The 12,891-nt window shown below is 43.7% G+C and overlaps 1 protein-coding gene across 8 annotated transcripts in view; it reads right to left on the minus strand.

The window, feature by feature from the left end:
* HNRNPM (heterogeneous nuclear ribonucleoprotein M) overlaps positions 1–12,891 on the minus strand; it is a 39,248-nt gene that overhangs the window by 7,145 nt on the left and 19,212 nt on the right. For 3 of the 8 annotated variants that reach the window (XM_088838952.1, XM_088838950.1, XM_088838954.1), the window contains exons 4-10: positions 12,737–12,890; positions 10,826–10,875; positions 9,238–9,298; positions 6,986–7,087; positions 5,505–5,549; positions 4,972–5,049; positions 1,591–1,689 (exon numbers count right to left, since the gene is read on the minus strand). In XM_088838952.1, the coding sequence (XP_088695078.1) occupies positions 1,591–1,689; positions 4,972–5,049; positions 5,505–5,549; positions 6,986–7,087; positions 9,238–9,298; positions 10,826–10,875; positions 12,737–12,890 (589 nt within the window). The remainder of the gene's footprint in view (positions 1–1,590; positions 1,690–4,971; positions 5,050–5,504; positions 5,550–6,985; positions 7,088–9,237; positions 9,299–10,825; positions 10,876–12,736; position 12,891) is intronic. The other 5 variants (XM_088838957.1, XM_088838955.1, XM_088838956.1 and 2 more) reach the window with 3 other exon arrangements.

Below are 12,891 nucleotides of genomic sequence, written 5' to 3' on the forward strand. Positions count from 1 at the left end.
CCTAAGAAGCAAGAGAACAAAAGCTCTTTACTGTTGCCATGGCCACTGTGGGAAGCCTCAGGACAAACAGGACACGGTCTCAACCAGAGAGAAAGCCCAGAGGAGCAGGAGAGAACGAGGCCGGCAGTGGCCGTTCTGTGTTCAGGTCGGGAAAGGACAAGTTTCCTGGCACCACGCAAAATGACCTCAGCAGGCTACCTCCTCCCTGGGCCACCACAGGACCTGGGGCAAAGCTGACAGCCTCGTCAGAGCTGAGAGGTACCCAGAGCAGCAAAGGATCAAGGTTCAAGAGGAGGAGAAAGTGCCTGAGGGAGCAAAGTCATGTGCCATTTTGTTCTCATCTACAAATTAGTATTTGCAATCAAACGACAATAACTTATTTTTTTAATATCCCACCATTCCAAGACACAAAAACAAAGACAGTTGTGACAACAAGAAACTTGTAACTGACCTACTCACATACCCTCAAATTCTAAAGCTCTGGGACAATCTAGAATAAAGCAACAGTCATAACAAGCAAGCCAGGAAAAAATCTTGACTACCAGTCAGTGTCGATGCAAGAAATGTCGCTCAATTTTCCTAACCACGGTCAGGGGGGTAATTGACCCAAAGCTCAACCAGCTACTCTGAAAGAAACAGTTTTTAATAATTCCTGATTTTCATGACGTAAACACAGAAGACGGGGTTCCTGGAGATAAGCTGCAGAACGCTGAACCCTGTCTCAATGATGACAAATTTTCTAGGGCCTTTATAAATTCTAAGAATACAGCTCAGCTCACACAAACTAGACATAAAGAGCTTACAATTCTCACACCTAGCCCTAGGTGTCCCACAGAGACAGAGGCTGAGCACTCTTTGAGGCTAGCACCTAGCAGCCGCCTATCTGCTCAGGATGATGTGCCAGTGAAGACGGGAGAAGGGGGCACGTGTGTGGGGGGAGAGTTATCCACGCTCTAAATCTCTGAGAGAAACAAACGCTAGAGCCCACGAATAGCCAATCTTCTTGTTCCACACTAATTAACAGAGGAGAATTAGGCTGACAAATTCTCAGAAACATCTAAACTCAAAACAGGGGAAGCCAACTATGGAAAAGTAAATATACTGCTCTGCAAACTAACCAAAACTACATTTAGATGGACCCAATACTCAAAGCCTTCCAACATTAGGAAACTTCCCTGGTTCACTAAGAGCTCTTTCACATGCAAGAGCAAGCACACTCTCATTCAACTGGAACCCTACAGGCCACTGGACTAAGGAGACTCACACCACCCCTAAGCCTTGACAATTTTCCCCATGACTAGAGAGCCACAACCTCACATAAACGCAGTAATCTTAACTCTGCAGCAAGAAAACACCACATACCAATGTGAAAAAAGCAGCCATTTGAAAAGACTGAAAGAATAGTGCTGCTGCTGCTATCAATAAAAAATTCAAGGACCAAAAGTTTGTATCAGGTCTAGAAAACATACAATTTTTAAAAAAGCCTTCAGAAAAATAGCTGACTTTGCCTAAGAACCTCCCAACATCAGGGTGAGCCTGCACCCCTGGGGGGTTGACCCTGCCCACATGGGGTCCATGGGGCCTTCTTACCCATTCCTCTGCCAAGGGGCTCTCCAAAGCTTCGAGACATTCCCATCTGCTTTCTGGCAAAGTCTCTCTCAAATCCTCCACCCATGCCACGCTCCATCTCTGTGGAAAAAAACATTACCCTCGGCCTTTCCAGGAATGCCATTATGTTTTAGACATTAAACCCAAAAACTATAGACACACAACCACCACCAGCAAGTCAGCACATTTAGTTTTCTACAGGAAACCAGTATTCATCCTCTATTCCTTAAAAAAGCAAGTCACCACAAATGAATCCCTGAAAATACCCTACCTTTAGTCCACTGAGAAGGACTAACTTTCACTTACATCACAATCACACAGAGGGTGCACTGAGCACCCGCTCCTGCAGTAGCTGGCATGGGAAGGCTGCAGGAGAGCCTGCCCAGGTTACATACAGCAGCAGCAGCAGCTACCCACTCGGGGACACACCCCATGCCTGCCTGGTCCAGGGCCTTTACATGTGCTATGATTTCATCGACTCCTCACAACCAGCCTGCACACCTGCATCACCCTCCACCACTACTGACCCCAAACTAAGGCTCAATGACTGAGAAACTCGACTGATATCACATGCTCCATAAGGAGGGAGGCAAAGGCTGGAACCTAAATCCAATGAGAAGTCCACGGTCCAGTCACCAGCACAAGAACAGTAAGACACCTGTGGACAGACAACACAACTGCTCTTCCGATAGCTGGAACAGTTTGATTTATATATAACGGGGTTTGGGAACTTCATTCCTCTACATTGACTGCAGGAATCCTTATTATTTTTTCACAATGTCTTCTAGAAACAAAGGTCTTGGCTCCTGTGTGGGAAAAGCCCTGCCACAGCTGTTGCCTGTTTGAGAAACCCTTTCAGGATTCCTGTCACTCACTACTTCTTCCCTTGTATATTCCTCTAAAGCAAGACAGAGTGTGCATCATACTGTCTCCTTTCCATATTGAAAGGTCTTCAGAAAATCTGGTTTATTAATTTGCTCCTGAGAAACATCAGGTGTACAGGTGCCATATAATGAATGTTTTTTATTGCACAATTACCAAAAATGCAGCTGGAGCCCCTATACTTTCAATGAAGCAAATGAATGCATTACAAATTAACAAACATGGAAGCAGGCCAGCATCATGAATTATTAAGATGCAGCATATAACAGCAGTGGACTTCAGTCACAATTTGAATCCACCCCACTGAGCGCCACAGGTTGGTGGCCCGCTATCTGCTGGAAATACATCTAACTCAGGCAAGCCTGTGTATGGTAGGCAGAACAGAAATCCCAGAGTGTTAACGGATGGGAGCTCTGCTGTGCACCTTTAATCCTTATCATAAGCCCATGAAGAAGGCAACATCCCCCAACAAAGAAGTCATGTGCAGGCATTAATGTGTTGGCAAAGTCCTCAGAACTTATCTTCCCAACTGTCAACAGACTGCAGAGCACAGGAGCACTATACAAACTCCAATGTACTCTCCCCAACACAAAAAGGAGATCAAGAGTCAGAGAAAGAAGTTTCACTGACAAATACTGCATCAAACCAATCACTGCTTGATATAAAATTTTTGTATGTATCCTAAGATTTGACCTTCACTGGTTGGTTGACTGGCCCTGAGAATCAGTCTAATGTTGTCAGCACCCGTGACTATAATGGGACGGCATCATGATCCTTAAAACATTAAGAGTTAAATCTGACACATCTTTATTAACTTCTCCAGTGACTGAAACCTTCCTTGGACCCAGCGCCCAAGGGCTCTTAAGCCAATTCAACCCAAATCTCAAAACAGCTCCAATGCAGGAAGCCTCCAACTCTCTGCTGCAGAGGATGGAGGAGGAGGAGTCTGAGTATCTGGATCTGGGAACATCCACGAACACAAGAGCAACAACACATTCTGCACTATGGCTCTTCAAGACACTCAGCACTTGGCACCTGATTCACCAGGCTCACAAGCCTAACTGCTGAATTCCATCGGCCAGGTTACCCAAGGCTTAGTCCCCATGGATCGGCACAGGCCCACCCTCATTTCCATCAACTTCCAAATCGTATCACTCCACTCCTCAGAGCAACAACCCAAATCTCCTTTTCAATGGCTTATCTGCTCTGAGCAAACACTTCATCAAGCCAGACTTCTCCAATTCTTACTTTTTATTAAAAATCCCATGCACACATGAGCTAAAGACAAGCCTGAAAGTACACTGGAAACATAAACCTCTGTTCCTTCATTTCTTATTATTCTTCCTAAATATTTTTATCGTTATCTAGAACAAGGGACTCCAGGAAGAAGGGCAGCTTATTCAACAGGAATCTGTCTTTCCAGTCTGATAGTTACCATCTATCCTAGTAAGGTTCTCACTTGCTCTATACAGTTTTCACATGGTATGTTACACAGACCAGCAAAGAAACATTTAAACCCAAATCTTTATATGTATAATAACTGAGTTACTTTGCTGTATAGCAGAAATTAGCAAAACATTGTAAATCAACTATACTTCAATTTTAAAAGTTGTTTAAAAAAAAACTTCCAGCCCCAAATTCTTAGTAACTTCTCATTCCACAAAAGTGTGTAAAACAGCAGCAGTCCCACAGCTGTGGGTCACAGAGGATTTCAGAAAGACAGACTCTCAAAAGCAGCAAGATCTTCATGGCCCTCTATAGCCCTATTTGGGGGAGGAGGTGGGTGGGAGGGAGTGGTGTCTTTGTTGGAGACAATTTTTAAAGACAGGATCTCAGATTAAGAGCCAAGCTCTGGAGTCAGACAGCCTGGGTCCACATTCCATCATTACTAGCCATGTGACCTTAGGCAAGTCACTCTGGGCCTCAATTTCCAATGAAATGGGGATAACAGTACCTACACATCATATGGGTTCTTGCAAGGACTAAATGAAGTAACAGTGTTATCATTACACTTGACCTAACTATGTCTCAGTTATTAAGATGGGAGGCCTGTAAGATTTAAACAGTAGTACACCAAAATTTCACATGATATAAATACAAAATTAAAACAAATGCTGCATCCACTCCCAATTTGCAGACATGAGAGCAGATGATCAAGCCTCACCCAGTCCAGCACTCCAGGGGAGACAAGTGCTGGAGGCCACAGGAATGCTTTTTAAAGTTTTTAAAAGTTTTACTGGACAATTACTGGGAAGATCTGAAACAGAAAACCTCAAGAGTTTAGTAACTAAGAGAATGAACATTTGCCTACCATTAAATCTAGCTTCTGGAATACAAACTATTTTGTATTCCAATTCAAAGTTATCAGATTCAGCACAAAAGTGGGAGGGTGAAATCACTTATTAAAAATCCATCTGCTGCCTGAAGGTCACCTAGAGCCTGTAACAGCCAGCAAAGGGTAGGTAGGTACACAGATCTTACCATTTATTCTGCCCATGTTCATCCCAGATCCAAATCGACCCATGTTTTCCATACCACCACCAAAGGGTCCTTCCATGCCTGAAAGAGACATATTTGCATTTTAGCAGCAGCCTAACAAGACTCAAAGTGAACAGGAATAGAAAATGTTTGCACAAGTTTCACCTAGGGTACGTGCTGCCAGACACTTACCAAGTCTTAAGGGCTTTTGGAGAAAAAAGGCTAGAGCCCTTACTTAAAAATCACTATTTGCAAAAGGCTGATCTGATCCAATCCAGTCAATGAACAGACAGAGAGACCCAGAGAGATGCAGTGACTTGCCCAAGGTCACAGAGCTAGCCAGTGAGAAAGCCAGAACCAAAAGCTAAGTTGCCCAATAGAAGGATCAATGGGTAAAAGTAATCTCTAGACTTAAATTGTTTGGAAACCCAAGTGAAAATTTCATGCAGGGCTTAAGAGAAAAGGAAAAGGAAAGAAAAGAGGGGAAACCATACCTAAAAGCAGTTACATTCATACTTCCATTTGAGTTGTCTTACCTCCCATTTTATTTATTCCAAATCCTATGCCTTCCATTCCCATTCCTTAAAAAGAAAAAGTCAATGCAAACTAAAATTATGTCAAAGCCGTAATGTTTGAACTTAAAAAGCACAAGAAATTCCAAACAGCAAAAAATATCCCTGACTCCAAATATATTTTAATTGTCAAGGGGGGAAAAAATGGGGGTGGGGGCTCTTCCATTTCAACTGACAAACTAGTACATTCCAAGAAAGCAACTTATGCCTTTAACTAAATAATCATCATGTGACTCAAAATTTGATAGTGTTCACACAGTTTCATTAAATGACCAAGTTAGACATGAAATGTTAAGTATTAGGAAGAGTCTAGGGCACATTCACTTTTTAGAAGCTTACTTCAGGGAACAGAAATAGATTTAAAAATCTCCTTTAAAGGTAAAATTCTCTAAATAAAGAGCAGTTCCTAAAAACACTGAGGCTTCCCTCTCCTCAACCCCAGACTTTCCTCTGAGGTGTCAGGTCAGAGGATGTGGTATTCAGATCAGTAAAGCCACCTGGAACACTTTCATCAGTCCCAGAGCTTAATCTGGGAGGGAGACAAAGAAAACGCAGAACTGATGGTAGTAGGGTTGAGGGCATCCATCTTGCAACTCAAAGAACTACAAGCAAGACATAAGTCTGAGGCCATAAAAATGCAGTATATTTAAATGATATATGAATGCCTCATTGCACAAGAACACCGAAAAGTGAAGTTCAAAGTTCATTCTACATGCCAAACCTTTATTCGTTAGCTATTGCTTTTCTTCTTAAACAGGCCTAGGAGAGCTATGTAGTCATGTGACGAGGCCCTCCATGTCTTTCTGCATCTGACAATGTCCCTGCCTCAAGAAGCCGTGTAAATACCAGGGGACAGCCCACAGGCGTCTGGGTGATAGACAGTGGCAGTGAGGTAATCCCAAGATCAGGAATTTCTGTCACTAACTGATAGTGTGACCTTGAGTAAGACCATCTCTCTGGCTTGCCTCCTCTTATCCAAAGCTTTAACTGAGTATCTCAGTTCAGAAGGATTTGTGAGGATAAAATGCAAAGCACAATAGCTTTAGAAAGAAGTATTCACTTGGTAAAAATCCAAAATACTGCCTTAATCAAAACATTAGTTAGTTGCTCAGTCGTGTCTGACTTCTTGTGACCCTCCAGGCTCCTCTGTCCATGGAATTCTTTAGGCAAGAATACTGGAGTGGGTTGCCATTTTCTTCTCCAGTAATCTTCCCAACCCAGGGATCGAACCCATGTCTCCTGCATTGCAGGCAGATTCTTTACCATCAGAGTCACCAGGGAAGCTCAATTAAAATGAATCAAAGATAAATAAGGAAGGAATTAATTTTGTCCCAATGTGAGCCTCATTCCACTTGAACTATTCAATCAATATCCAATTATCCCCAAAATTAATAACTTTAACTTCCCCAGAAATCCCCAGTCAAGAGGCACACTGTACTTCTCACCTGCAGGTCCCAGGTTGCCCATTCCAATGCCTTTATTCAAATGGTTGGCATCAATAGGCTGCCCTCCTGGTCCTAAGCCCATGCCAATACCACCAAGTCCATCTGAAAGGAAATGAGAAAGTCAGAGTATTGATTCTACTTCTTTAGGAAGCCCTGACCCTAAAAGTTAAAAAGAGCCTTTGTTTACTGTGTAGTAGCTGTCACACTCGCCCCACCAAATCCAGAGCCTAATCCATGATGCAACACTGGCGCATTTGGGAGCTCTCCCTTTAAAGGCATAAGCTCTCATAAAACATCAGGGACTAGAACGTGTGATCTATAGAAAACGAGCGCAACTGAAAATCAGTTCACATGAAAACTACAGGGAAAATCTGTGAACAACAACCCACACAGTGACAAGTTGTGAGCACTTACTTGTTTCCCTGAATAGTGAAATGAGAAATGTTTAATCAGAAAAGGCAACTGGAGACCTCACACAGCAAGCAGCACAAATATGCCCAACCCTCATGTTTCAACCTGGTGACCCAAAGGACTCTTCTCCGGAAAACAATGTTAGAAACCAGCCAATTAACACACTGGGCTTAGGCTATTCTCTGACTCTGCTGCAGGTGGTTTGAATAATGAAGCTAGTGTTTCCAAGGAACCTATCACTACCCAGAAAGCTTCCTAAGCCAAGGATCGTACCCTACCCACAGAATACAGGCTGATCTCAAAACAGCCAACAAGGCCTGAGAGTGTAAGATACCTCCAATGCTCTGGGTGATCATGGCTTGGAGGCTAAGACCAGGTGAGATTTTTTAAAACATGAACAAAGTTCACTTAAAAAAAAAACCTGACTCCAGTTCTCCAATTTTTAATCTGATAAAAACTGTTCTGAAAATGCACATCAACACCAGCAAGAGCTCACCAAGGTTACTTACTCCCCAAAGCACTGAAGTCAACCCTGAGATTTTCTGGGGAAACCAAAAGCCACAGATAATGGGCTCCCTGGAGCCCAGCGTGCCAGTCTGGCTGTCAAGCAGTCCTTACATCCTCCTCTAAGCACAAAGTCAACAAGAGCCAGCACCCTGTTCCTGGTAATTACTGTAAGAGACCACACAGATTATGACAAGGAAATGGGGTCCATCTCTAAATAATGCTAACTTTCAACAGATAACCCATCTTATATTCATGAAACCATGGACTTCCCCTCAAATATCTGTCTCTACTACGCTTCTATAATCCTAAACTGCAAACAACAGTTAATGGCTCCCATTCAATTCAACCTCTGATGGCTAAGCGTTAGGCATGAGCCACTGCTCCAGAGAGGAGGCGGCCCTGGCTGGCCCTCCAAACACCTCCACCCCACAGCCTCACGTGAGGAAAAGTCCTCTCTCACAGACACCAGCTGGTCTTGACCTCTCCCAGCCCCCAGTCTGCCTCCCACAGGTCAGCCCTACCTGCACTGCTGATACACAGCCCCTACCCCCAACTGCCGTCTGTGCTCAGGCTCCCTTCCCTGCTGTGGGCCCGCTCGGGATGACCTCACTATTACCAGCTCTTTCCACCTATGCCTTCCCTGCCCCAGGATGGACTTTCACCTGGATGTCACAAATAACCCTATATAAAAATTCTGACTGTTCCACTTCACACACCATAAACTTCACCCTTTCTCCAGGCCCTGGCAATCACAATCCACCTGTCTTAAGAACTCGCCTATGCTAGACATTTCCAATAGACAAAATCAAAGTTCATCCATGCTGTAGCACGTTATCAGTACTTCATTTCTTTTTTACGGTTGACTAATAGTCCACTGTATAGATTTACCATGTTTTATTTACCCATTCATCAGCTGAAACCATGCAGTCGTGAACATCTGTGTACAGGTTTCTGTGTGGGTATGCGGTTTCAGCTCTCTTGTAATGTATACCTAAGAGTGGGACTGCTGGGCCATATGGTAATAACCAGTCTCTTCTGAACCCAAGCGTAAGCTGGCTTTCATTTTTTTTGCAGTTTGTTTCTTCCAAGCTACACCTTCTGTGTCCTGGGCAGCCTGCCTCACCGCAATGTAATCCTAACAACCCTTCCTACATTGTCTCTCTGCTCATTTTTCACTGCGAAAAAATTTATAAGGAAAACAATCTTTCTGAATGTTTTGCTCAAGAACAATCTAGATAACTGCAGACTGACAGCGCAAGTTCTGGGCTAATTGTAATTTTCTGGTTAGAATATATCAAATTCAAAATTGTAGCCATAATAATTGAGACACTTACGGGGAAGTTGCTGTGGACGCTCAGGAGGGAAAAAGTCTCCCTTTGGTAAGGCCCTCTCATCCTGAAAGAGACAGTGAATAAATCTCAGTATTCCCTGCAGCACTGCCAGCAACAGCAAAAGCTGGAAACAATTCCTATCAACAGAGTATATGTGCTGCCGAAGCGAGCACGCAATTCCTATCAACAGAGGACGGACCAGAGACACGATGATACACCCACACCATGGAAGAACATGCCAAGTATAAATAAAAGAATATGGGGGGAAAAAAGAGAATACAGGAGAGTTGTGACCTTTCATGAAAAGGGGGAAAGATAAATAAACGTACACATCACTGTGGGGGAAGAACGGGACCTGGACACAAAGTAAGAGAAAGACTCACACTTAACTTTTCATGTGTTTTGACTTTTGAATCATGTGAAAGTCGCTCAGTTGTGTCCAACTCTTGGTGACCCCATGGACTGTCCATGGAATTCTCTAGGCCAGAATACTGGAGTGGGTGGGTACCCTTTCCCTTCTCCAGGGGATCTTCCCAAGCCAGGGATCAAACCCAGGTCTCCCGCATTGCAGGCGGATTCTTTACCAGCTAAGCCATAAGGGAAGCCCAAGAATACTGGAGTGGGTAGCCTATCCCCTCTTCAGCAGATCTTCCCAACCCAGGAATAGAACTGGGGTCTCCTGCACTGCAGGTGGATTCTTTACCAACTGAGCTATCAGGCGAATCATGTGAAGCAATTATCTATTCAAAAAGCTAAACTGAATGCTTAAAGGAACAAAACAAATCCTTAATAGTTTATTTTCTTCCTGATCTTCAGTCCTAACTAGATGACCCTCAGCACGGTCCAGTCATGACTGTATTAATCATTAATACTGTTATCTTTGACATCTCTGGCACAGCCACAGCTGGGCTAATGTTTATACTAAAAAGCTCCAAAAGAACTTTATAAAGGCTTTCTGAATCAGACTTCATTATGTTTACAACAGATAGGATGCTAACCAAACATACTTCCAATCAATACTCTGAAAATCGGAAACCTATGTATATAACCATTCTCTGAAACCAACCACTTGCTCAAGCAGGATACTCAAGTGACTCCTGATCATGCAAAAGAAAAAATATCTGAAGAGCTGCATGAGCAAAAAGTTATTTTTCTGTCATAAATCTGCTCAACATACTGCACACTTTGACTCAGACTGATCCATATATAGAGCACAATGGCTATGTGCATGTACACTCTTAAATAATCCCATGGTTTTGCTAACCTTATTTGAGTATCTTAAAGAGAAAGAGATTCATGGAATTCCCTGGTGGTCCAGTAGTTAAGAATCCACCTGCCAATGCAGGGGACACGGAATCCCTGGTCCAGGAAGATTCCACATGCCACGGAGCAACTCAGCCCATGAACCACGACTACTAAAGTCCATGTGCCCTAGAGCCCGTGCTACATAATAAGAGAAGCCACTGCAATGAGAAGGCCTGTGCACCCCAACTAGAGAGTAGCCCTCACTCCCAGCAACTAGAGAAAGTCCGTGTACTGCAACAAAGACCCACCACAGCCAACAAATAAATAAAAGATCCTATTAACTTACCATTTTCACATGCATTGGTCTGTCAAACAGCAGCTGGCCATTAAACATAGCTGATATTACCATTAAGGCTGTTTCTTGCAATTCTAAAAACATGCATAGCAAGAGAGAGATACCCAAGAGAAAAATACTCCAACTGCTGCCACCAGTCCCTCTAGGTAGGGAATTTACGAGTAATTCTGATTCCTGCTTATACTTTCAAGTATTTGTTCCTACAGTAAGCATAAAAGCCACAATAAACAAGGCTCAAGGGGGATAAAACGAAACCTCTGCTTACTCCTTAGGTGTGGATCTTCATTCATAAAAGCTTATACTTCTCACTAAACCATTCTTCTCTTAAAAAGCACTCACATTAGGGACTCCCTTCATGGTCCAATGGTTCAACTTCATGCTTCCAATGCAAAGGAAGCAGATTCGATCCCTGCTTAGCGAACTAAGATTCCATGTGCTACATGAACTCCCCCTCCCCCTGCCGCCACCCCGCAAAAAGAACAGCACTGACATCAGTTTTCCCAGTGTGTCCAATAAGCCCGGTGTTCTATCATGTTTTGAAGTACTGTGTTTTCTGGGTAATATCAGTTCAGTTGCTCAGTCGTTTCCGACTCTTTGCGAGCCCATGAATCACAGCACACCAGGCCTCCCTATCCATCACCAACTCCCAGAGTTCACTCAAACTCATGTCCATCGAGTCGGTGATGCCATCCAGCCATCTCATTCTCTGTCGTCCCCGTCTCCTCCCGCCCCCAATCCCTCCCAGCATCAGAGTGTTTTCCAGTGAGTCAACTCATCGCATGAGGTGGCCAAAGTATTGCAGTTTCAGCTTTAGCAAATGTCCTTCCAATGAACACCCAGGATTGATCTCCTTTAGAATGGACTGGTTGGATCTCCTTGCAGTCCAAGGGACTCTCAAGAGTCTTCTCCAGCACCACAGTTCAAAAGCATCAATTCTTCGGCGATCAGCTTTCTTCATAGTCCAACTCTCACATCCATACATGACCACGGGAAAAACCATAGCCTTGACTAGACGGACCTTTGTTGGCAAAGTAATGTCTCTGCTTTTTAATATGCTATCTAGGTTGGTCATAACTTTCCTTCCAAGGAGTAAGCGTCTTTTAATTTCATGGCTGCAATCAGCATCCCAGTGATTTTGGAGCCCAAAAAAAGTCTGACACTGTTTCCCCATCTATTTCCCATGAAGTGATGGAACCAGACGCCATGATTTTTGTTTTCTGAATGTTGAGCTTCAAGCCAACCTTTTCACTCTCCTCTTTCACTTTCATCAAGAGGGTTTTTAGCAGGACAATCTTACCAGAGTTTAAGATCAGTGTTCATGTGTGGTATTCTCTGTGGTCACTCTAGAGTGAGCAGCCTAGGGTCAGAGAGGTGCTTCTTCCAGAATGTCAACCCACTGGAGAAGACAGGCCCTGTAAGGATTTACCTCTCCCTTCAAATCAGACCCTCTAAAAAGAAAACCCTGGAGAAGACCACCCAGTGACATGTGCCCATTTTCGAACCATCACTTCTATCTACACAGTACTGGACTCCTGTAATAATACCCACAGTAATGTATTCTCTCTAGTCACGTGTGCATACACATTTGTGTCTGACCCTTTGCGACACCAAGGATTGTAGCCTGTCAGGCTCCCTGTCCATGGGATTCTCCAGGGAAGACTACTGGAGTGGTGGTGCTATTGCCTCTTCCAGGGGGTCTTCCTGACACAAAAATCATACCCATATCTCTTGTATCGCCTGCACTGGCAGGTGATTCTTTACCACCAGTGCCACCTGAGGATCCTTCAGTAACACAGGAAATGCTCATATACAAAATTACCACTTCCCCACACAAACCTGCATTACTAATACAACATTTAAGCCAAACTAAATTCACTAAGCTGAATTCCAAAAAAAGGATACATATAGCTTGCACAGCTTCAATGGACTGTTCAAAGGTAACAGTGCCTATTCCACGACTTTTTCCGTCTTTATCCTCAAGAATGTCTGCTCGGACCACCACACCGGCCATACTAAAAACTTCCTTCAGTTTCTTCCAGCCAACTTTATAATCCAGC

This window comes from Moschus berezovskii, chromosome 8 (assembly GCF_049115385.1).
Source record: "Moschus berezovskii isolate FMDL1 chromosome 8, NW_MosBer_1.0, whole genome shotgun sequence".
Taxonomy (NCBI): Eukaryota; Metazoa; Chordata; class Mammalia; order Artiodactyla; family Moschidae; genus Moschus; species Moschus berezovskii.